The 23,595-nt window shown below is 39.3% G+C and overlaps 1 protein-coding gene and 1 long non-coding RNA gene across 10 annotated transcripts in view; one reads left to right on the plus strand and one right to left on the minus strand.

Annotated features, from left to right (window-relative positions):
* Positions 624 to 22,741, plus strand: LOC110271004. Its single transcript, XR_002360903.1, has 3 exons — positions 624 to 851; positions 5,197 to 5,202; positions 22,730 to 22,741. It is a non-coding gene; the product is annotated as an uncharacterized LOC110271004 (long non-coding RNA).
* Positions 21,079 to 23,595, minus strand: part of LOC107639175 — a 10,225-nt gene continuing 7,708 nt past the window's right edge. For all 9 annotated transcript variants that reach the window (XM_016342619.2, XM_016342618.2, XM_021121046.1 and 6 more), the window contains one exon: positions 21,079 to 21,464. In XM_016342619.2, coding sequence (XP_016198105.1) covers positions 21,361 to 21,464 — 104 coding nt within the window. In that variant the 3' untranslated portion in view covers positions 21,079 to 21,360. The remainder of the gene's footprint in view (positions 21,465 to 23,595) is intronic.

Genomic DNA, 23,595 nt, shown 5'->3' on the forward strand with positions numbered 1-23,595 from the left:
TGTATAAGTATGGTGTGAACGTGAATTCCTCTCATTAGAGTGAGACAAAATGGCTAGTGAGGAGAGTTTTGTAGTAGTGGTGCATTATAGAGGGTCCATTAAGAGAAAAACACGCTCTGGTGTGAAGTTCACTGATAAAGATCTCCTGAGTATTTTTATGAGACCTACGATGAGATTCGATGACTTCTTGAATTCTATAATACAGAAACTTGGGCTGCAAGGCGTGAAACGGGTTTAGAAGTTATTCTATCGCATTTCGATCTCAGTGCTGCGAGATGATGTGAAGTACGATTCTTTCATCATAGGGAATGGCGATGATTTGGAGGTCCTGTTCCATTGTCGTCGGCAGTTTCCCGAGGTCAGGACACCTGAGCTGTTGACAAAGCTGGTTGATGTGGTATCTAGCTCGGGAGGTTCGAACCGGAATACCCAAACTCTAGGCACGGTAGCTGGTTCTAGCTCGAGACCTGTTGGTGCATCTTCGTCTGTGCCTGTGAATGCACCTCGGGACGAGCCTATCGCCTCCCCATCATTCGCCGTTGATCTCAACTGCAGTGGTGGCGGAGAGGTTCGTATCGTGGATAGGGTGCCGATTTATTTACATTGTGGGGCACCGGCTGGTATGGGTGATGCATTGTTGGATGATGATGACGATGATGATGTGGAGCTGGACCTCATTGCTGATGACAGTGGCGATGACATTGCAGCGAGTAATCCAACTGGGGCTGGGGGTGGTTTTAGCTCTGGGACTTAGCAGTACCCTCTGCACTTTTCATCTTTAGACTTAGATGCCATGAGACAGGAGGGGGTTCCTGGGGAACCCACTGGATTTGGTGCTAGAGATACCCAGGGTACTGGAGGTCTTACAAAGTTTCAGGTTGGTCAGCAGTTTCAGGATAAAGAGGAGGCTGTGTTAAGCGTGAAGATGTATAGCATCCAACGCGGGGTACAGTACAAAGTAGTGGAGTCCGATTATCGCAGGTACGTTGGGAAGTGTACCAAATTTGGGAACGGGTTCACATGTTTGATTAGGCTAAGTCTCCGGTAGCGCAAGGGTATGTCGGAGGTAAAACGGTACAACGGACCTCATACTTGTCTCGCGACGTCGATCTCGAGCGATCACAGGTGTCTTGATTATCATGTAATCTCGCCCTTCGTCATGCCAGTGGTTAGAGCTGATGCATCCGTCTGCATCAAGGTACTACTGAATGCGATGGAAGCACACTTTGGGTTTAGGCTGACTTATAAGAGGGTTTGGTTGGCCAAGCAAAAGGCCGTCGCCCATATTTACGGAGATTGGGATGATTCATACAATGAGCTACTGCGATGGGTCTTAGGTGTGCAGCTGACGTTGCCTGATAGTGTTGCAGTATTGAGGATGAGTCCTGACGGCTCGCAAGTCTATTTTTACCGGCTTTTTTGGATGTTTCCACCATGTATTGATGGGAACACTTTCTGGTCTTAGGTGTGCCTGGGTGCTGGTGGCATGTGTCCTCCGACGTGCTGCATCATCCTCCTGCATGATGGCACTGATCTCCTCCAAAAAATGTGATCCTCCAAAGTCTGCATCAAGACCATCACTGGTCAGCAAGTCTGACAGAAGCTGCCCTGGACTAACCTATGTCTAGCGATCATGAACAACTTGGTCGTCGCTGGGGACACAAACAAAGTAATCGCCAAAAGGCCCTCCTCTATCTCCCTCTGACGAACGAATTCTTGCTAGTAAAGAAATCCACAAATAATATCTCGTTGCTAGTATAGTTTCTAAACCAAGCAATAATCCTTTCGTACAAAAACTTGTTTGTCACTTAAGCAAACACAATAAAATTGATAACCGAAGTATTGAAACCTCGGGTCGTCTCTCAAGGAATTGCAGGGAAGTATGAATTATTATTAGTTATGGAAAAAAGTATATTTTTGGGTTTTTAAAATAAGGAACAAGAAAATAAATTGGCAAGGAAATAAATTAATAACTAGAAAAACTCTTGGCAAGGTTTGAGAACTGGAAATCCCATCCTAGTTATCATTTTCAGGTGTGATGAGAATTGTTATTGCTCCCACTTAGTTAACCCTTACTAAATAAAGGAAAGTCAAGTGGACTAATCAATTTGATTCCTCAAGTCCTAGTCAACTCCTATGGAAAGACTAGCTTTAGAGGGATCCAAATCAATCAGTAATTTCCAATTTTCAATCAACAGCTGAGTTTGACAACATAAGTGTCACCAATTACTCAACCAAAGCCAAAAGGGAAAAAATCAAATTATTTATATCATAACAGAAGAAAGTAATCACAAATCTGAAATACCTCGAATTGTATTTGAATAGAAAATCAAATTAAACATAGGAATTCATAAACCAAATTGAAAAAATAAACAAACTAAAGTAATAGAGTAGTTAAAAGTAGAAGAGAAATTAAATTAAAGGAACATTAAACCTGGAATGAAGAAATAACCATAAACTAAGAGAAATCCTAATCCTAAAACCTAAGAGAGAGGAGAGAGCCTCTCTTTCTAAAAACTACATCTAAAACCTAAAATTGTGAATTATGAATGTTGTATGTGAATGAATGGATTCTCCCACTTTATAGCCTCTATTTTGTGTTTCTGGGCTTGGATTTGGGCCGAAAAGGAGCCCAGAAATCCCTGGGGGCGACTTCTGTAACTTTCTGCATGTATTTTCTGTCACGCATATGCGTCGTCCACATGTGTGCATCTTTTGTGCAGACTCCAATCCACGCGTACGCGTCAAGCATAGAACAAAATCAGGAAGGAAAATGTAAAACATGCGATTAGTATGAATAAGTGTGCGACTTGATAAGAACCACTCAATTGAGTATAAGATAAACCATAAAAAAGTGGTTTATCACCCTCGCCACCATCACCCAAGTCGTCACCCGCACCAGAACCATACCAATCTCCACCATGAGCTCCTCGACCAACTCCGCCAGTGGTACTGCCTCCTAGTCCACCCGGCATCCCACCGCCCCCTCCACCATGATGCCCTCCGTCGTCTCCCCCACCAGCCCCATTGATAAACCACTATTTTATGGTTTATCTTGTGCTAAATAGAGTGGTTTTTATCAGTTCTTCGCACACTTATTCATACAAAATACATAATTTTACAAATCCTTCCTAATTTTGTTCCATGATTTAAAACTTGCTTCCTAAGCCTTTAAATTGTCAATTTTTAATTCTTCTTTTTACCATTCGATGCCGTGATCTGTGTGTTGAGCGTTTTCAGGATTTATAGGGCAGGAATGGCTTAGAGGATGGAAAGGAAGCATGCAAAAGTGGAAGGAACACAAGAAACAAAGGAGCTGACCAGCGAGGATCGACGCGCACGCATGGCTTACGCGTGCGCATGACTTGGAGCATTTCACAGCGACGCATACGCATGACTGACGCGTACGCGTGACAAGCGCAGAAGACAAGCGACGCGTATGCGTGACCGACACGTACGCGTGACAGAGCGACGTGCTGCATTAATCAGAACTCGCAGGGGGCGATTTTGGGCTGGTTTTGGACCCAATTTTCGGCCTAAAAACACAGACTAGAGCCAGGTGGCAAGCAGAGATTCAAGACACATTTACATTCACTTTAGTTTAATTTTAGTTTTGAATCTTAGAGAGAAAACACTACTTCCTCTAGGGTTCTTCACATTCTTAGATTTTTAGTTTTATGCTTTTGGATTGGATATTGAGAGAGTTACTACCATCGTTTGAAGCCTCCATCACTATAGTTTGCTTTCCTATTACCTTACTCTTTTGTTTTCCATTTAGTTTGCTCGTGGTCATATATGGATATTTTTTATTTTGGGATTTATTAATGCAATGAACAATTTTCACATTTAATTTCATTTCATGTTTGATTTCCTTTAATTAATTATCAGCTTCAAAATTTTTTTATTAATTTATTTTTATTACGATGTCTTCCATCTACTCCCTTTACATGTTTGTGAAAATGGCATTCATTCTAATGGAGTAGATTTCCAACTTGACTTTTGAGTTGATTAATAGGAAACTCTTGAGTTAGAAAGTTCAAGTATTAATCTGTAATTGGAAATTGTTGGCTAATTCAGTTTTCACTAACTCTAATCCTTCCTTGTGTAGCGATTAGGACTTGTGAATTAGAGTTAGTATTAGTTACTTGACTTTTCTTTATTAGTTAGAGGATAACTAAGTGAAAGCAACAAGGATAGAAACTCTGATTAATCTTCTCCTTGTCAAGGCCTTTTACTTCAACTATCTAATACCTCTTGTCATTATTTGCTGCTTTAATTGATTGCCATTTATTCTTCCCGTTCTCAACCTTAAAATTTTCTCGAAAAATTCCTGATCAATAATTTACACTGCTGTGTCAACTCTTTGGGAAACGACCTGGGAATTCTACTCCTAATTAATCATTCTTAAATTGTGACATCTTCTAAATTGACAGTGGGAATTTCGTCGGTTAAGACTATACTCACAACACAGTTTTTATTAATATTTCTTAACCTCAGCCTCCTCCACAGCAACACTGTCAACAGTTGGTCCCTCAGAGAGTGTATGGAATATGCGCCTGCTATTCTCACTACACTGATGAATATCCTCAACTCCAACAAGAAGATAACATCTTGGCAGCTACTAATACTTACTACAACCGTCCGAATCAAGGATACTATCAACAAGGCGGTAATTATAATCAAATTGGGAACTACAATCAAGGTTGGCAAGACAACTCCAACCAAGGATGGAGAGACAATTCCAACCAAGGATGGAGGGACAACTACAATCAAGGAGGCAGAGACAACGGTAGAAATCAGAGATGGAATAACAACAACTATCAGCAGAACCAGTATCAACAAAACCCTCCACACCAACAGCAGAACCAAGGCCAGACTTACCGAGCACCTCACCAAAGGCAAGCTCAAGCGCCTCAAAATAACCAACCACAAGCCCCTCAAATTACTTACCCCCTCCCTCCTCCAATGATGAGATGCTTCGCTCTATTGTGCAAGGACAAAAAGACCTTCAGAATACACTTACCTCTAGCATCACTGGTCTTACCTCCACTTTACAAGCTCTCATATCCTGGATGTAACCACCTTCTATCCCCAATAGTCAACCTTCAAGCTCTAGTGCACTTCGCTCTCAACCTTTACCCAACCCCAAGGGTGGAATCAATGCCATTACTCTGAGGTCTAGAACCAAATTGCAAGAGAGGAGTCCCGAGGAGCCAAGCTCAAGAGAAGACATTCAAGTTGAAGACATTGTTGAGGTAGAAGATGTTGAAAAAGAGGATGAGGTACAAGATGCAGTTAAAGAAGAAGCGGCTCAACCAAAGAATGGAGTACCTAAGGAAGATGATGCTGTGAGAGAAGCCATTCTCATTCCTTTTCCACACCTTGCTAGGAGGACCAAGAAGCAAGTGGAGCTAGACCCCAAGATAGTGGAGATCTTCAAAAAGGTTGAGGTAACTATTTGATAAACCACTATTTTATGGTTTATCTTATGCTCAATTGAGTGGTTCTTATCAAGTCTTTGCACACTTATTCATACTAATCGCATGTTTTACATTTTCCTTCCTGATTTTGTTCTATGATTGAAAACTTGCTTCCTAGAGATCTTTAATTTGTATATTTTAATTCTCCTTTATACCATTCGATGCCGTGATCCGTGTGTTAAGTGTTTCAGGCTTTATAGGGCAGGAATGGCTTAGAGAATGGAGAAGAAGCTTGCAAAAATGGAAGGAACACAAGAAACTAAGGAGATGACCAGCAAGCACTGATGCGCATGCATGACTCATGCGAGCGCGCGGAATGGAGAAATTTACAGCAACGCGTGCGCGTGCCTAACGTGTACGCGTGGATTGGAGTCTGCACACAAGACGCGCACGCGTGGACGACGCGTACGCGTGACAGACGACACATGCAAAAAGTTGCAGAAGTCGCCCCCAGCGATTTCTGGGCTCCTTTTCGGTCCAAATCCAAGCCCAGAAACACAGAATAGAGGCTATAAAGTGGGAGAATCCATTCATTCACATACAACATTCATAATTCACAATTTTAGGTTTTAGATGTAGTTTTTAGAGAGAGAGGCTCTCTCCTCTCTCTTAGGTTTTAGGATTATGATTTCTCTTAGTTTATGGTTATTTCTTCATTCCAGGTTTAATGTTCCTTTAATTTAATTTCTCTTCTACTTTCAACTACTCTATTACTTTAGTTTGTTTATTTTCCCAATTTGGTTTATGAATTCCTATGTTTAATTTGATTTTCTATTCAAATACAATTTCAGGTATTTCAGATTTGTGATTGCTTTCTTCTATTTATGATATAAATAATTTGGATTTTTTCCCTTTTGGCTTTGGTTGAGTAATTGGTGACACTTGAGTTGTCAAACTCAGCTGTTGATTGAAAATTAGAAATTGTTAATTGATTTGGATCCCTCTAAAGCTAGTCTTTCCATAGGAATTGACTAGGACTTGAGAAATCAAATTGATTAGTCCACTTGACTTTCCTTTATTTAGTAAGGGTTAACTAAGTGGGAGCAATAACAATTCTCATCACATCTGATAAGGATAACTAGGATGGGATTTCCAGTTCTCAAACCTTGCCAAGAGTTTTTCTAGTTATTAATTTACTTCCTTGCCAATTTATTTTCTTGTTCCTTATTTTAAAACCCCAAAAACATACCTTTTTTCCATAACTAATAATAATTCATACTTCCCTGCAATTCCTTGAGAGACGACCCGAGGTTTCAATACTTTGGTTATCAATTTTATTGGGTTTGCTTAAGTGACAAACAAGTTTTTGAACGAAAGGATTATTGCTTGGTATAGAAACTATACTAGCAACGAGATATTATTTGTGGATTTTTTTACTAGCAAGAATTCGTTCGTCACTATTCCCCTTTTTGATGCTATTCGCCAGGTACCTAAGTATGCTAAGTTTCTAAAAGATTTATGCATGAATAAAGATAAAATACATGATTTAGAAACTATACCTTTAGGTAGCTCTATTTCTGCTTTAATGGGTGCCATACCGAAGAAATGTGGTGATCTCAGTCCCTGCATGGTTACTTGTTCTATAGAGGGTGTACAATTTTTTTATTGCATGTATGATTTAGGTGCATGTGTGAGTATTATGCCATTATCTGTATATGATGCCTTGAGGCTCCCACCCTTGAAAAGGTCGGCAGCACGTTTTGCTTTGGCAGATAAGAGCATAATCTCGGTGGTTGGCATCGCGGAGGACGTCCTGGTGAGAGCATTAAGGGGTTGACATTCCCTATAGACTTCTACATTTTAGAGATGCCTCCTAATAACTCAGGAGGACCTTCGTCCATCTTGCTTGGAAGACCATTTTTGAAGACTTCGCAATTTAAACTGGATGCCTTATCAGGTACTTACTCTTTTGAGATAGATGGCAGAGCAGTGAGTTTCAACCTGGATGAAGCTATGAAGCACCCACCGAAAGATCACTCCATCTTCCAGTGTGACATTATTGAAGAGACTGTGCCTAAAGTTCACCAAGAGGCGGTAGAAGAGAAGAACATGGAGCAAGATGCAAGTGTGGGGAAGCCCTCTGAGCAAACTGAAGACACCTTGCTACCTCCAATGGCTCCGGATGATCAAGTGCCAAGCCATGAATTGAAAATAGAGTTGAAGCCCCTTCCACCCCACCTCAAGTATGCTTATCTTGAGGATAATCAGAAGCTCCCAGTTATTATTGCAAAGGAACTCACTTCCCAACAAGAGGAGCAATTGCTTAGTGTGCTTAGAAGACACAAGAAAGCTATTGGGTGGAGTTTGGCGGACATAGTAGGTATCAGCCCTCAAGTCTGTGAGCACTGCATATTTTTAGAGGAGGGAGCAAGGCCTATCCGTCAACCTCAAAGGCGGTTGAACCCCACCATTTCAGAAGTTGTCAAGAAAGAAGTGACCAGACTGCTTGAAGCCGACATCATCTATCCAATCTCGGATAGTGAATGGGTTAGCCCAGTACAGGTGGTACCAAAGAAGTCTGGCGTCACAACAGTGAAGAATGAGCATGGGAAACTCATGGCTACAAGAGTACAGAACTCCTGGAGGGTGTGCATTGACTATAGGCGTCTAAACCAGGCTACTCACAAGGATCACTACCCACTGCCTTTCATCGATCAAATGCTTGATCGCCTGTCAGGTAAATCATACTACTATTTTCTAGATGGTTATACTGGCTATTTTCAAATTCATATTGCTCCAGAAAATCAGGAAAAAACTACTTTTACATGCCCCTTTGGAACGTATGCATATAAGAGAATGCCTTTTGGCTTATGTAATGCACCGGCTACGTTCCAAAGATGCATGATGAGTATTTTCTCAGATCTTCTTGAACACTGTATGGAAGTTTTCATGGATGACTTTAGTGTGTATGGTGATTCTTTTGACCTCTTTTTGGATAGTTTAGCTAGAGTATTAGAAAGGTGTGTTAGTTCAAACCTTGTGCTTAATTTTGAAAAATGTCATTTTTATGGTAAAACAAGGTATTATTCTAGGACATGTTGTTTCTAATACTGGTATATCTGTTGATCCTGCAAAGGTAGATGTTATTTCTGGTTTACCTTACCCCTCCTCCATGAGGGAAGTCCGTTTGTTTCTTGGTCATGCAGGTTTTTACCGGCGATTTATTAAGGACTTCAGTAAGGTTGCATTGCCTTTATCCCGACTACTGCAGAAGGACGTTGAGTTCGAGCTGAGTGAAGACTGCATGGAGGCGTTTGATAAGTTGAAGATCGCCTTGACCCAAGCTCCGATTGTGAGAGGGCCTGACTGGAGTAGGCCGTCTGAGATAATGTGTGACGCATCCAACTATGCGCTAGGAGTAGCACTGGCTCAGCGCGAAGGTAAGGACCCTTATATAATTGCTTTTGCTTCTAAGACTTTAGATGGTGCTCAGTCTAACCATACTACCACTGAAAAAGATCTTTTTAGCTATTGTTTTTGCTTTGGATAAATTCCGAGCTTATTTACTTGGAACTAAGGTGGTAGTATATTCAGACCATGCAGCTCTAAAATATCTGTTAGCTAAAAAAGAGTCCAAACAAAGGTTAATCCGTTGGATATTATTGCTACAAGAATTTGATCTAGAGATCAAAGATAGGAGTTGCTCCCAAAATTTAGTGCCAGACCAATTGAGTCGCCTAGAGCATATTAAAAGTGACTCCACTCCTATCAATGATGCTTTTCCGCTTGATAGCTTGCACGCAATATCTAAGGTGGTTCCTTGGTATGCACCTATAGCTAATTATTTGGTTAGTCGTACCTTTTCCTCCTAATTTTTCTAAGCACCAAAAGGACAAGATTAAAAGCGAGTCCAAATATTATATATGGGATGACCCATATTTATGGAGATTTGGTGCTGACCAAATAATTAGAAGGTGTGTGTGACAATCAGAATTTCAGTCCATTTTAGAGGTCCGCCACTCTTCTGAGAGTGGTGGACATTTTGGACCTCAAAGAACTACTAGAAAAATTTTGGACAGTGGATTCTGGTGGCCCACACTTTTTAAGGATGCAACTGCTTTCTGTGAATCTTGCCACCCATGCCAAAAGTTTGGGAATATATCCAAGAAGGATGAGATGCCCCTAACAACTTATGTTGTCTTGTGAAATTTTTTATATTTGGGGTATTGACTTCATGGGTCCATTTCCAAACTCTAATGGTTTTTTATACATATTGTTAGCAGTTGATTATGTTTCTAAATGGGTGGAAGCAATTCCTACCCGTACTGATGATGCTAACGTTGTTGTCTCTTTTGTTCGAAACAATATTATCTGTCGCTTTGGATCAACACAAGCAATCGTGAGTGATCAAGGCACTCATTTTTGTAACAGGAGACTGACAGGTCTGTTAAAGAAGTATGGCATTATTTACAAGGTGGCGATGGCTTACTATCCCCAAACCAATGGGCAAGTGGAGGTGTCTAACAGAGAGATAAAGCGCATATTAGAGAAGATTGTCAAGCCTCATAGAAGAGACTGGAGTACTAGGCTTGCAGATGCGCTTTGGGCTTATCGAACCGCTTACAAGATGCCCATCGGAATGAGTCCATTCCGCCTAGTTTATGGAAAGGTTTGTCACCTCCCAGTATAGGTGGAGCACAAAGCTTTCTGGGCGGTAAGGGAATGCAACTTAGGATTGGGGGGAGCCAGGGCTGAAAGGAAGCTGCAACTACAGGAATTGGAGTGCCTTCGGCTAGAAGCATATGAGAACTCAATACTCTACAAAGAGAAGGTGAAGGCTGTGCATGACAAGAACATCAAGAGAAGAGAGTTTAGACCTGGGGAGTTAGTCCTCCTTTATAACTCAAGGTTGAGACTCATGCCAGGCAAGTTGAGATCAAGGTGGGAAGGACCCTACAGAGTGGAAAAGGCTGAGCCCTATGGCGTCTTCCACCTGAGTCACCCTTCAAGCCCCACTTTCTTCAAGGTCAATGGCCACCGCTTGAAGCTATATTATGGTGAGAAGATGAAGAACAACATGGAGTTGGAGATCTTCCTCTTGGCGGATCCAGCAACAGAAGAAGACTGAGCTTGTGGACCGTCCAACTTAAGGACGTTAAAGAAAAGTGGTAGGTGGGAGACAACCCACAATGGTACGATATTCCCTTTTTATTATTAGTTCTATCTTTTTATCAGTGTTAAGTTCTGCATAATTACATCAATTTTTACATAAAAAAAGGGGCCTGCCACGCGTGCGCGTACCTGACGCGCACGCGTGAGATCGGGGACAGGCATCATGCTGAAAAGATGCCTGAATGATACATCCACACGACCAAACAGAAAGTTGCGCTAAGGCCATGCGGAAGGAGGCCAAGGGCGCGGGCGCAAGTCACGCGTACGCGTCGACGCCCAAACTCAAATCATGTTGAACTTGTGCTGGGACCATGCCACTGCACGACCTGGACAGAAAGTTGTGCCAGGTTCGTGCTGGAGGGATGCTGGGTGCGCAATGCTGTCCACGCGTACGCGTCGAGCAACACGTACGCGTCATCCTACCCCCAAAGATAATGCTAAAATGATGCTGCAACTGTGCTTCCCATATGGAACAGAGAGTTGTGCCGAGTCCATGCAGGTACTGTACAAAACGCGCGAATCAAACCCACGCGTACGCGTGACTGACGCGTGCGCGTCGCTTTCAATTTTCGCAACCCACGCGTACGCGTGGGCGACGCTTACGCGTCGATACGCGATTTTAAATTTTAATCACGCAGACCTAGTCTGCGCCGTTTCTCACTCTCCTCTTTTGTTTCCTTATTTCATCCTTTCTCTCTTCTTTCTTCTTTCTTCTTCCATCTTCACTATTCTTCTTCCCCTTCTTCCGGCGAACCTCCATCGGCAACCACCATTCTCCGGCGCCTACTTTCTCCTCTCTCTATTACTCTTCTTCTTCATCTGCTCTTTCTCCATCTATTCTCCCTTCACCACTTCCACTTACCATTACTCTCCCTTGCATTTAAGGCTGCATTCCTCTATCATCATCTTCTTTATTTTCATTTAATTTAGTTATATCTAATTAAGCTATTTTTCTTTTCTTTTTTTGTTGCCCTTCATGTTCTTATTTCTTGTTCAATGTTAGTATTTTATTTTCAATTTACTATATGTTTGACATTGGTGTTGGGTTACTATTCTTTTTTTACACATTCATTGGATTGATTGGTGCTACTTGATTTATTAGATATCATATTCTTTTCTCATGGGGATTATATGTTGCTTTTGGTCTACTTACTTGTTGAATAATACAATGCACACTACATGTTTATGAAAAAGTTTCAATGAAACCTTACCTTAATTTTGCCCTTATTTTTGAATTCTTTGCTACTTTTTCACTTCACTTACCTTCTTAGTGCATTCTCCATCATAATTACTTGTGTCTTTACTACTCTCCTTTTTCCTACTTTCCAGTATGACGACCGCGAAAGGAAAGGAGAAATCTTCTAAGAAGACGGTTTCTAAAAGGCAAGCACCAAAGTCACCCACCACTCAGCAACCTTCTAAGGAATCAAAGGTGGATACCCACATTGATGAGTCAGATAAAAAGATCCCTGCTAAGGATACATTGCGGTTTGCCAACCGCTATTGTAAAAAGATGCATGCATGTATTATGGAGCGGAATCTCCACCGTGAACGCCTCCTTTGGGTGCTAGACCATTTACACCATTATGTGGAGGATTAAATGAAGAGGAGACGTTGGGGCTTCTTGAACCGAGATCCAATTGAAGTCAACTTGTCTTGGGTCGACGAATTCTATGCTAATTACTACTCCCCGACCCTTGACTCAATCTACATGCGTCGGAAGCAAGTCCCTATTTCAGAAGACGCCCTTCACCGAGTGCTTGGCATTCCACCTAATTCGGAACAGTTGGATGCCCTCCAAGAAGCAAAAACTGCCCGCAAAGGCTACACTTTTGATTGGGACCCCGTCCTCAAGACAATTGCTAAGCCCGAAACTACTTGGATTTATGGGAAAAGCAGGGTTACTCTAAAGGGGCTTTCGGCTAATGATCTGATAGATGAGGCTCACCTATGGTAACAAATCATGTCTCATTATGTTTGGCCGAGTACTCATGAGTCCTCTATCACTGGGGACATGGCCATGCTTGTATGGTGCATCCTGACTGAACAGCCAATTAGCATCCCTAGACTCCTTCGTCGGGCCATCGGCCGAGTTCACACGGCTGGCAACATCCCCTTCCCAGCCCTAGTCACGGTACTAGCATCTGCAGCTGGTATTCCAGACGAAGCAGATGACGTAAAGAGCATAATTCCTTTGGCGGGTGAACTGGTTCCCCATGGGAAGTGGATTATACCACAATTGCCACCCAAGAGTCCGAATGAAAACCCATCTGTGGATGCTCTATCCTCTTCTGCCCCACCATCATCAAGTACCCATGCAACACCACCATCCAACACCCAACTGCTACTTGAGATCCTAGAGAGGCTAGACCGGCACGGCCGGCGGATGGAACAACTTGAGCGCCGTAACAAGCACCACTACAGTTACTTGAAGGAGCTCATTAGTTCTCCTAACCCACCTCCGAAGGAACCCGACACTTCGGACTCTACTTCCCGTAATGGCGATACAAGCGATCCAGCTATGGACACGGAGGCGCCCCTGTCCACCCATCATTTGGCCATTGGAAATGGAGATCCCAGGAATACCTTACCGATCACTGATGGCATGGAGGACCGTGCCAAGACTTAAGTGTGGCGAGGTTGGTTACCGACTTCCGAAGGTAAAATCTCTCTCTTAACACCAATATGTTATTTCTGTTTTGTTAGATAGGATAGATTGCATGGTAGTAGTTGCTTGTATGTATGTACTGCTTGGTTGAGACTTTGAGCCTAATTGTATGGTTACACTATTTAACCATGATTCTTCTTCTTGTGTGTTTTCTTCTCTATGATTGCAATCTTTGCTTTGTTCCATTCTATACGTCCATTATTTAGTGTATATTCATGCATAAATATGATTGAGGTCGTCATTTGATATTAGCTCACTTATCCCAAATAGCCTACCATTTCATTTACCTTTATTTGCCACTTTGAGCCTTTTTAACCCCAATTTGTTCTTTATATTACCACATCACTAGCCTTAAGCAGAAAAATAATTAATTACCCTATTTGAATCTTTAGTTAGCTTAAGATAGAAATTGTGTGTCAATTAAGTGTGGAAAAATGTAGGAACTATGGTTGATGAGAATGTGTCTTGCTCTTATTGACAAATATTGGGAATTTGGGTTCTACTCATGTGAAATTAGAGAAACCATATACATTGATATATTATGCTTTCAATTATATATAAAAAAAGAAAAAAAAGGAATAAATGAATAGGGGACAAAATTACTCCAATATTAAGTTCAATAAAAAGATCAATGCATATGAGATGGAATTAAAACTGATACATGAGTATGTGAAATTTTGCAAAAGTGAGACTTTGGGTAGCTAAGCATGATTTTAGAATTATATAGAGTGTGTATGTGTTAGGTGAGAACTTAGGTTAGTCAAAGATTCAAATTATAGCTCACTTGGCCATATATATATATCCTCAACCTTACCTTAGCCACATTACAACCTTGAAAAGCCCTCATGATGTTTGTATTGGTACATTAAATATTTGTTGATTGGTTAGATGAAGAACAAAACTTTAGAAAGCATGACTAGAGGAGATTAGAGTGGATTAACCCTAGACACTTGAGCAATTAGAGTGCATATACACTTCCAGTGAGGGTTCAATGCTTGATTCTGTGTTCTCGGCTTTCATGAGCGCTCTTCTTACAAGTTTACTTGTTTCTTATTGTGTGATTTGAATTAGGGGAATCTGATTTATGTTTGTCTTGGAGAACTTGTTTACTTTTAACAAGTAGGTAGAAACATCTTAGCATATAGTTGCATTAATATACTTAGGTTGCATTGCATGAGTCTTATTTTCTCCCTCATTCTTTTGGTTTCCTTGAACTTAGTATGAGGACATGCTAATGTTTAAGTGTGGGGAGATTGATAAACCACTATTTTTATAGTTTATCTTGTGCTAAATTGAGTGGTTTTTATCAGTTCTTCGTACACTTATTCATACAAAATGCATAGTTTTACAAATCCTTCCTAATTTTGTTCCATGATTGAAAACTTGCTTCCTAAGCCTTTAAATTGTCAATTTTTAATTCCTCTTTTTACCATTCGATGTCGTCATCTATGTGTAAGTGTTTTCATGATTTATAGGGCATGAATGGCTTAGAGGATGGAAATGAAGCATGCAAAAGTGGAAGGAACACAAGAAACAAAAGTGCTGACTAGCGAGGATCGACGCGCACGCATGGCTTACGCGTGCGCATGACTTAGAGCATTTCACAGCGACGCGTACGCGTGACTGACACATACACGTGACCAGCAAAGTTGTACAACAACGCGTACGCGTGACAGAGCAACGTGCTGCATTAATCAGAACTCGCAGGGGGCGATTTTGGGCTGGTTTTGGACCTAGTTTTCGGCCTAAAAAAATACTAGAGCCAGGGGGCAAGCAGAGATTCAAGACACATTAACATTCACTTTAGTTTAGGGGTGGTAAAGCAGGCTGGCCCGTCCCAACCCGTCTCGCCCCGCTTAAGCCCGCCTCATAAACGAGACGGGTCGGCCTAACCCGCCAACTAAGATGGGTTCAAAATGCTAGCCCGCCCCGCTTTATGGCGGATTGGCGGGTCGGCGAGCTAGCCCGCTTAACTCTTTTTTTTTTGAAAAATAAATTCATTAAAATTAACCAAAAAATAATAATTAAAAAATAGTCAAATTATAATATATTTTTCACTATCTTTTTTTTTTTAATTTTTAACTTCAATAAAATTGTTTAAAATAATATTTGTCAATAGAACTATCTTTATTTTAAAAAATAAGTCACATAATTTAAGCAAATATACGAAATTGTAAAATAAAATAAACAAAGTTAATAACTAAAAGAAGAATAAAAACAAAAACAAAAAAAAAGTATTTAAAAATTCTATATTTATTAATTTTATAGTAGTAATCAATCTTTTATTTAATAAAAAAAGAAAAATAAAAATCTTCGGCCCAACGGACCGGCCCGCCCCGCCCTGCCAAAACCCGCCAATTTGGCGGTGCGGGTTTGGCGGATTTTTTTAATTTGACGGGCTCCAAATCCTAACCCGACCCGCCTTTTTTAGCGGTTTTAGCGGATCGTCCCTACGGGTTCAACCCATTTTGCGACCCCTACTTTAGTTTAATTTTAGTTTTGAATCTTAGAGAGAAAATACTACTTCCTCTAGGGTTCTTCACATTCTTAGATTTTTAATTTTATGCTTTTAGATTGGATATTGAGAGAGTTACTACCTTCGTTTGAAGCCTCCATCACTATAGTTTGCTTTCCTATTACCTTACTCTTTTGTTTTCTATTTAGTTTGCTCGTGGTCATATATAGATATTTTTTATTTTGGGATTTATTAATGCATTGAACAATTTTCACATTTAATTTCATTTCATGTTTGATTTCCTTTAAATAATTATCAGCTTCAAAATTTTCTTTTATTAATTTATTTTTATTACCATGTCTTCCATCTACTCCCTTTACATGTTTGTGAAAATGACATTCATGCTAATGGAGTAGATTCCCAACTTGACTTTGGAGTTGATTAATAGGAAACTCTTGAGTTGAAAAACTCAAGTATTAATATGTAATTAGAAATTGCTGGCTAACTTAGTTTTCACTAACTCTAATCCTTCCTTGTGTAGCGATTAGTACTTGTGAATTAGAGTTAGTATTAGTTACTTGACTTTCCTTTATTAGTTAGAGGATAACTAAGTGAAAGCAACAACCTTTTACTATTATACTTGGGGAATTCAACAAGGATAGAAACTCCGATAAATCTTCTCCTTATCAAGGCCTTTTACTTCAACTATCTAATACCTCTTGTCATTATTTGCTGCTTTAATTGATCGCCATTTATTCTTCCCGTTCTCAACCTTAAAAATTTTTCGGAAAATTCCTAATCAATAATTTACACTGCTGTGTCAACTCTTTTGGAAACAACCTGGGAATTCTACTCCCAGTTAATTTGTGACATCTTCTAAATTGACAGTGGGAATTTCGTCGGTTAAAACTGTACTCACAACACAGTTTTTATTAATATTTCTTAACCAGCATTTTTCCACCTGTCACCTATCATGATCTCCAGCGTCGTCATCCTCGTCATGATGGCCATCGTCGTCATGTCCACCACGGACCCTGCGTCGTCCACCACGTTTCCTGCGTCTGCCACCACCCCTCCCTCTGACATCTCACTCCGCCATGGCCTAATCGAGCCACCTCCACTCACGCTGGCTCCTATGTGTCCCAACACGAGCTCTCCGCTCAACACAACACCTATTTGGAACATCATCCACCCGATCCATGTCAGGCACTCATCCAGCACCTCGCTGTGTCGCCTCGACCGGAATAGGCACGGCTCTGGGGTCACCGAGATACAACTCAGGTGACAAAAATCTCTTACCATGCTGGACCCACCAATCCAGAAAATCATGTGACGGACCTGGGTCTAGCACAACATCAAACCGAAGCACATTATCCGCCCGGCTCTCCCAATGAAGGTGCCAGAACTGCAAGCTGTACGGGAACCAACGATCACCACCTCTGCCATCCTTTGACATCAAGAAGTCGATGTCGAGGGCAGGCTGGGGTCGAGGCTGTACTCACCAAACTGTGGTAGCACCTGATCTATTTGGTGTCACTTTATGACGGCAAAATATATCAGCGCTGTCACACACCTCCATAACGCCGTATGCCGAGACTCCAATATCTCCGGATGCACAATCTGAAGAATGTCAGGAGAGCTGTACGGCATCCAAATAAATTGCGAATATAGACCGTCATCGTTTAGCCATGCACACTTGATAATCTAAAAGAGATTATAATCAAAAGGAGTGGTTCAGATACTTACATCCCCAGCCTGTAAGAGGTCTATCCTGAGCCTCCACATCGCAACTCGAGGTCCCTTCTCGCTCACTGTAGGATTGTGACCTGACCACTTGCAACACACGCCCATGTTATCATGAAATGAAAATAACACCACGTAATATAACAGTAGAAACGTAGATATAAGAAAATAATAGCAGACAATAGAATAAATTAATAGTACCTCGAGGCCAAGGGCCAGCTAAACGTATCACATCCAGCGGGTCTAAATCCAGGAAACTGCCAAAAGATCCATGACTGAAGTAGTCGTAACGGTCCGGCTAACTTCACCACATGTCTGTTCGTCACGTGGCACATGCACCGGTATAACCACAAGAGAGCAGCTGATCCCTAGCTGTACCCACCCATGTCCTCAAGCCTAGCTACGTATGGGAGCCACCTAATATGAATGCGGTTGTCGGACTTATCGGCAAATAGCTGAGTCCCTAACAACATTATGATATAGGCCCGGGCATACCTCCTAATAGTGGGCTCATCGGCTCCCTCAGGAAGCTCTTCAAATGTCTCCTAGAACCAGCTGCAGTTCAATGCAAACTTTTGGATTTGGTTCGCAGGAGGTAACACACCCAGCAACTCCTGGAACCACACCCAAGCTGGCTGACCACCCTCGATGTACGTGTCAGGCAACCACTAACATAATGTCCATCGATCGGCAGTCCTAACTGGTACGCCACGTCCTGCAATGTAATAGTGCACTCCCCGAACAGCATATGAAACGTGTGCGTCTCCGGACACCAGCACTCCACGAACGCACTAACCAAGGGCTCATCCAGCCTAAACCATCTCTTGTTCATCCTCGCAAGATGGTACAAGTCGACCATCTGCAAGTACGGAACGTACCTCTCGTCCAAACGCATACCCTGCTATTGTCGCATGCTAGAAATGCATCAGTGGGGCTGCATAAAGAATGTACCAGAATGTCTCTCAGCTCGTAACATATTCATACGACATCATTCACTAATGCATATCTTAAACCCAAAAATTACAACTTGTCCACTACCAAATAATATAACGCATTAAGATGGAAAATAACATCATATATCCATCAAATTGGGTCAAATGAGAAAATATTTTTAAAACATACTTCTTTAAAAAAGAATAAAATCACGACAAGATAAAAAGATCACTGATTACTATTCATATTAACCACTAACATGAACACTTATATATTCTAAATTAGCAACAAAAAACAATGACTACCATTCTAACATACCAAAGGCAAAAAATATATATATATATATTAACTGATTGAATCTTATTTTAAAAGAATAAGCTCGCTCCATCCAAGCGATAAAGTCGGTCAGGGTTATTCCCTATCGGCTGAATATTCTGTTCAACCCTTTGTTGGAGTGGTATGAGGTTCTTTTCTCTGAGATTTGGTGGGCAAAAGTTTGAAAAAGTGGTTCGAATGAGCTTCCTTCGAACTCTTTATATAGGAAGAGGCTTAGTAATTTGAATGAGTGGGATTCGAATTACCAACGGCAGCCAGAACCATTTGCTAATTCGAAACAAGCTGTTTCGAATTACTATGTGCACAAAATGGTTGGCTAGTTTAAACTGAGCTAATTCGAACTAGTATGAGTTGCTGTGCGTATGTAATTCGTTACATGTTGATTCGAATTACTATCAAGAATTGATGCAAGCATAATTCGAGTTCCACCAATTCGAATTACTATGTGCACATGAAATTCGAATTACTTAGATTCGAATTACTATTGATTGGTGTAATTCGAGTTGCCTTGATTCGAACTATATAGAAACGTCCTCCTAGTAGATCCTTGTCACGTTTTTTGCTTTGGTTGAATCATGTAAATTCTCCTCCCATCTGGTTAAATATTGTGATTTATCTAAACATGTTAAACACCAAATATATTAAAAACTAAACACATTAAAATCCAAACATATTAAACACTAAAGACATTAAAATCCAAACATATTAAAAGGCATATATATTTTTTAAATTTTTAGTTTTTATTTAATTAATATATGGTCGGGTCTACGGGTTGGTTCGGGTTCCACACTCCAGAACTGTTCCCCGAACCAATTATTAGAGAGAGTCATTGGTTTGATTCGAGTTGGACCCAATTACCCATTGGTTTTAGAACCAATTTAATTGATTCAGTTCGGATTCGGACGAGTAATCGGGTACCCGCGACCCGTGCTCACCCCTAGGAAAGAATTTTAGAAGAATGGTAGATAATAATGTCTTAAATTGAATTTTGATGACCACGTTTTTTTTTCTTTTTTCCAATAGTTCAAACCTCTAACAAAGATCCAAAAGGAAAATGAGGAGGCTCAAGTATAAAACCACAAAAGACACAACACAGGATACTACCAACTAAAAAAAATTAAGAAAACACAAGTATCATAAACATAAACATAAGCAAAAGTCTCAATGATAATGTGTGAATAAAAAATTTTGGACCACCATATATATATATGAAAATTTTTAATTTAAATGAATTTCCAATTCAGGTAACGTGTGAACTAAAAGTGAAAAAAAAAATCATTTAAAACGTGCTTGTTCAACACTTGGTCTCTTCTCCTAAACCAACAAGTTGTAGTGCATGTACCCCAGAATACCGTTCAAGAGAATTTTGCTTTTGATATTGGAATAGCAACGGTATATTTTCAAAATGTGGTTTGATTGGGTGTTATTCTCAAATGTGGGATCGTTTAATTAGATAAACAAAAATCAGACCGTCCGATTTGTGAGAGTACAGAAATCAGACCGAAGAATTTTTGAGAGTACAGAAATCAGACCGAGATTTTTGTTAAAAAAATTTTAAAAATTTGAAGTATAAAAATCGGACCCTCCGATTTGTGTATCTTCCACACTTTTGAAAAACACCAAAAATTACAATGTTAAGGTATATCACTACTTTTATTTCCATATACAAAAAAAAGAGCCACCGTTCAACAATCAACATCATGCCAATACTCCAATAATCTACAAAGTATAAACACAAGTAAATAAGGTATTTTTGAATTTAACTCCCTGTATTTTCTCTAGACTATATACATATATATATGACCAATAATTTTCTTTTATTAATTCAAAGGAACTTTGAATATGACTCACTCTGCTAGGGTTAGCAGGATCATGATATTGAGGTGTCAGCTTAAAAATCCTAATCCCCCATCTCTGTCCTCCTTCGTGCAGGTTCCCTCATTATCGCCAACGGAGACCTTGAACCCAAATCGCTTCTCTCTATTCTCCACCAAATGAGCCCCCTTATCATCTCATGTCCTTAATCGCAATCTTGAACCCCAAACCCCATTGTCTCTTTTATATTAATACATAAAAGATAAAATAATTTTTTACATTTTTAATGCATCGAACCATTTCAATCCAACTAAATTGTTTTGAAAAATGAAAGACTTTGAATTTAGACTATACATATCAAATCAATTCCTATTTTGTATGTATTCTAAAAAAAGATTCAATTTTCAAACAAAATCAATTCCAAGTTCAAGGAGTCCAAATATACCCATGGAGAATTAACACCAATGGTTTTTTTTCAAATACTTTTTCAAGATAAAGCTTTTGCCTTTACCCTTAATTTCCACTATTCACTAGCTAGCTCAATGAAAATACCGTCATTTGTTTCTTGATGAAATTGCAACAAACACTAAACAGCAACACATATATATGGCATAGCTAAAATTTAATAAACTATTTGGTTATCTTGCCAACGAAAGGACAAACGACGAATGCAGAAACCTTATACATCAAAAGGTACTTTTAGAAAAAGACAGGCAATTCTGCATCTGTTCGGCTGCATGATAACACAGTTCTTCTTTTTCTTTTTTTATTTATTTTCTTTTTTTCTATTTTTTTGGGGGGCAAAATCATGTTGTAGTTCAGACATCTTTGCCATTGCTTTCCCCTAATTCCATGTTCAGAGCTTCGGCTAGGATCTTCTCCCTATTCTTCTTCTGTCTCTCTACAGCAACCATATATAGGCCTAGACAAGTATAATCATTAATAACAATAAACACAAGTTTACAATTGAACAAATTCAAGAAGAAATTAACACTATAATTAAACATGGTTTGAAGTTAAGAATTTAAGATTATAATTAAATAAGGAGAATAATCTATCTATCTATTTATAATATATTAAAACAGAACACAAAGTAATCTCCTAATGCATTGTTAATCTTATAGCTTCTTGATACTATGCCATGTATGCATAAGTAATTTATTTGGCACAATTTGCTTACTACTTATCTAATTAAATTACGTTTTAATCTTTTTGTTCTAACTCCTCATGTGTCTCATTATTATAACTTAGGATTCTTTTTAATTTTTTTTCACTCATTACATTTATTTTTATTTAGGTTACTCTATACTTTTAATATTTTTCTACTCTTTACTTTTATATTGGATGCCAGATATCTTCAATGTTAATAGTATTCCTCTTTAATAGGTATAAATATAATTCATCATCTTTTTATACTCACTTCTTATGTTTATTATATAAGATTATAACTTAGGATTCTTTTTCATTTTCTTTCTCACTCTTATGACATTTATTTTTCTTTTAAGTTACTCTATGTTTTTCATATTCTCTTACTCTTTACTTTTGCATAGAATACTATATGATTTTAATATTAATATTATTTCTCTTTAATAGACATAAATTGAATAATAAAGCATAATTCATCCTCTTATTTTATACTCACTTTTTCTTATTTAAATATATAAATCAATTCACTTCACACATCTTCTCTATCTCCTCTTTTCATAAAATTTTATGCCTCTTATCCTTTTTCCTTGATTCTTCCTAATATTTTGCACAAGTATTTAAAGAATTCAGTTGATGACCAAAACTCTTTTTTTTAATTTGTTAAGCATATATATTAGGTAATAAATTCCTAAAACACTATACCATTATAATTTTTCAGGTTTTTTTTAATATTATTTAGTTGTAATATGTTAATATGGTACTATCGTGAGTCATGGAAAATAAAATTAGAAAATTGAATGCTAATTTCAATTATATTCATGTCGTTTTTACAAATTCTTTAGTTTTTCCATTTTTAGTCTAATTGTATTCATTAATTATATATTTTATACGGTATATATTCATTTTATTTTCGCGCAAACGCGCGGATCTAAATTTAGTTAAAACGGTTTGAAAACTAAGAATCCAATATTATAATTAAACAAGGATTTCTCCTATTGAATTTCGTGTGTGTTGGTTACACCGCAGATATTGCTTGAAAAGGGGATTCTACAGTAGCCATATTTATATAGCCTGAAAGAGGGACTTGGTCCGTTAGTACAATATATAGTTATATACGCAATTTCTGTATAATAACTGATTATATAATATCATAGATAATTTATTCATAGAATTCTAACAGTCCACCTCAAGCTTGAGCTAAAAAACTGAATGCACCAAGTTTGTTACATAAATAAGTTATTCTAAGACCTCATAAGGCTTTAGTTAAGAGATCTACCAAGTGATCATTTAATTTGACAAAGCTTGTAGCAATGTTATTAGAGAGTATCTTTTGTCTAGTGAACAGACAATCAATCTCAATGTTGATTAGAAGCAATGTGCAAAGTCCTCTAGTTGTCACATACAAGTGTCTTAGGTTTGATTATCCTAAATTCAAGTTCTGCTATCCCAAATTCGAGTTCTGCAGGAAGTTGTTTCAGCCACATAAGCTCACATGAGATCAATGCCATAGCACAATATTCTACTTCTGCACTAGATCTTACAACTACATCCAAATTTCGACTTCTCCAAGAAATAAGATTGCCACCAATGAGGGCACAATAGCTAGAGGTAGAATGTCGATCAATCGAAAAACATGCTCAGTGGCACTAGAATTTTGACAATGCTGGTACCGCTGAAAAAAATCAGCATACTTTGCAAGGGATGGTGTGGATTGGTTTGGAGTAGTTGAGGTGGTGGTGGGATTTGTTTATGCAACATTAACAGCCCGTGGCAGGAGACCATGAAGAATCCAAAACTTACAAATGGTATGACCCAAATAATGGTAGTGATAGCATTTTGGGCATTGGCGGCCACCACAAAAAACGACCACGACCAATAGCTCGGGAGACAAAGGCAAAGGAATCAAT

The sequence above is a fragment of the Arachis ipaensis genome, chromosome B04, assembly GCF_000816755.2.
Source record: "Arachis ipaensis cultivar K30076 chromosome B04, Araip1.1, whole genome shotgun sequence".
In the NCBI taxonomy this organism is placed as follows: domain Eukaryota; kingdom Viridiplantae; phylum Streptophyta; class Magnoliopsida; order Fabales; family Fabaceae; genus Arachis; species Arachis ipaensis.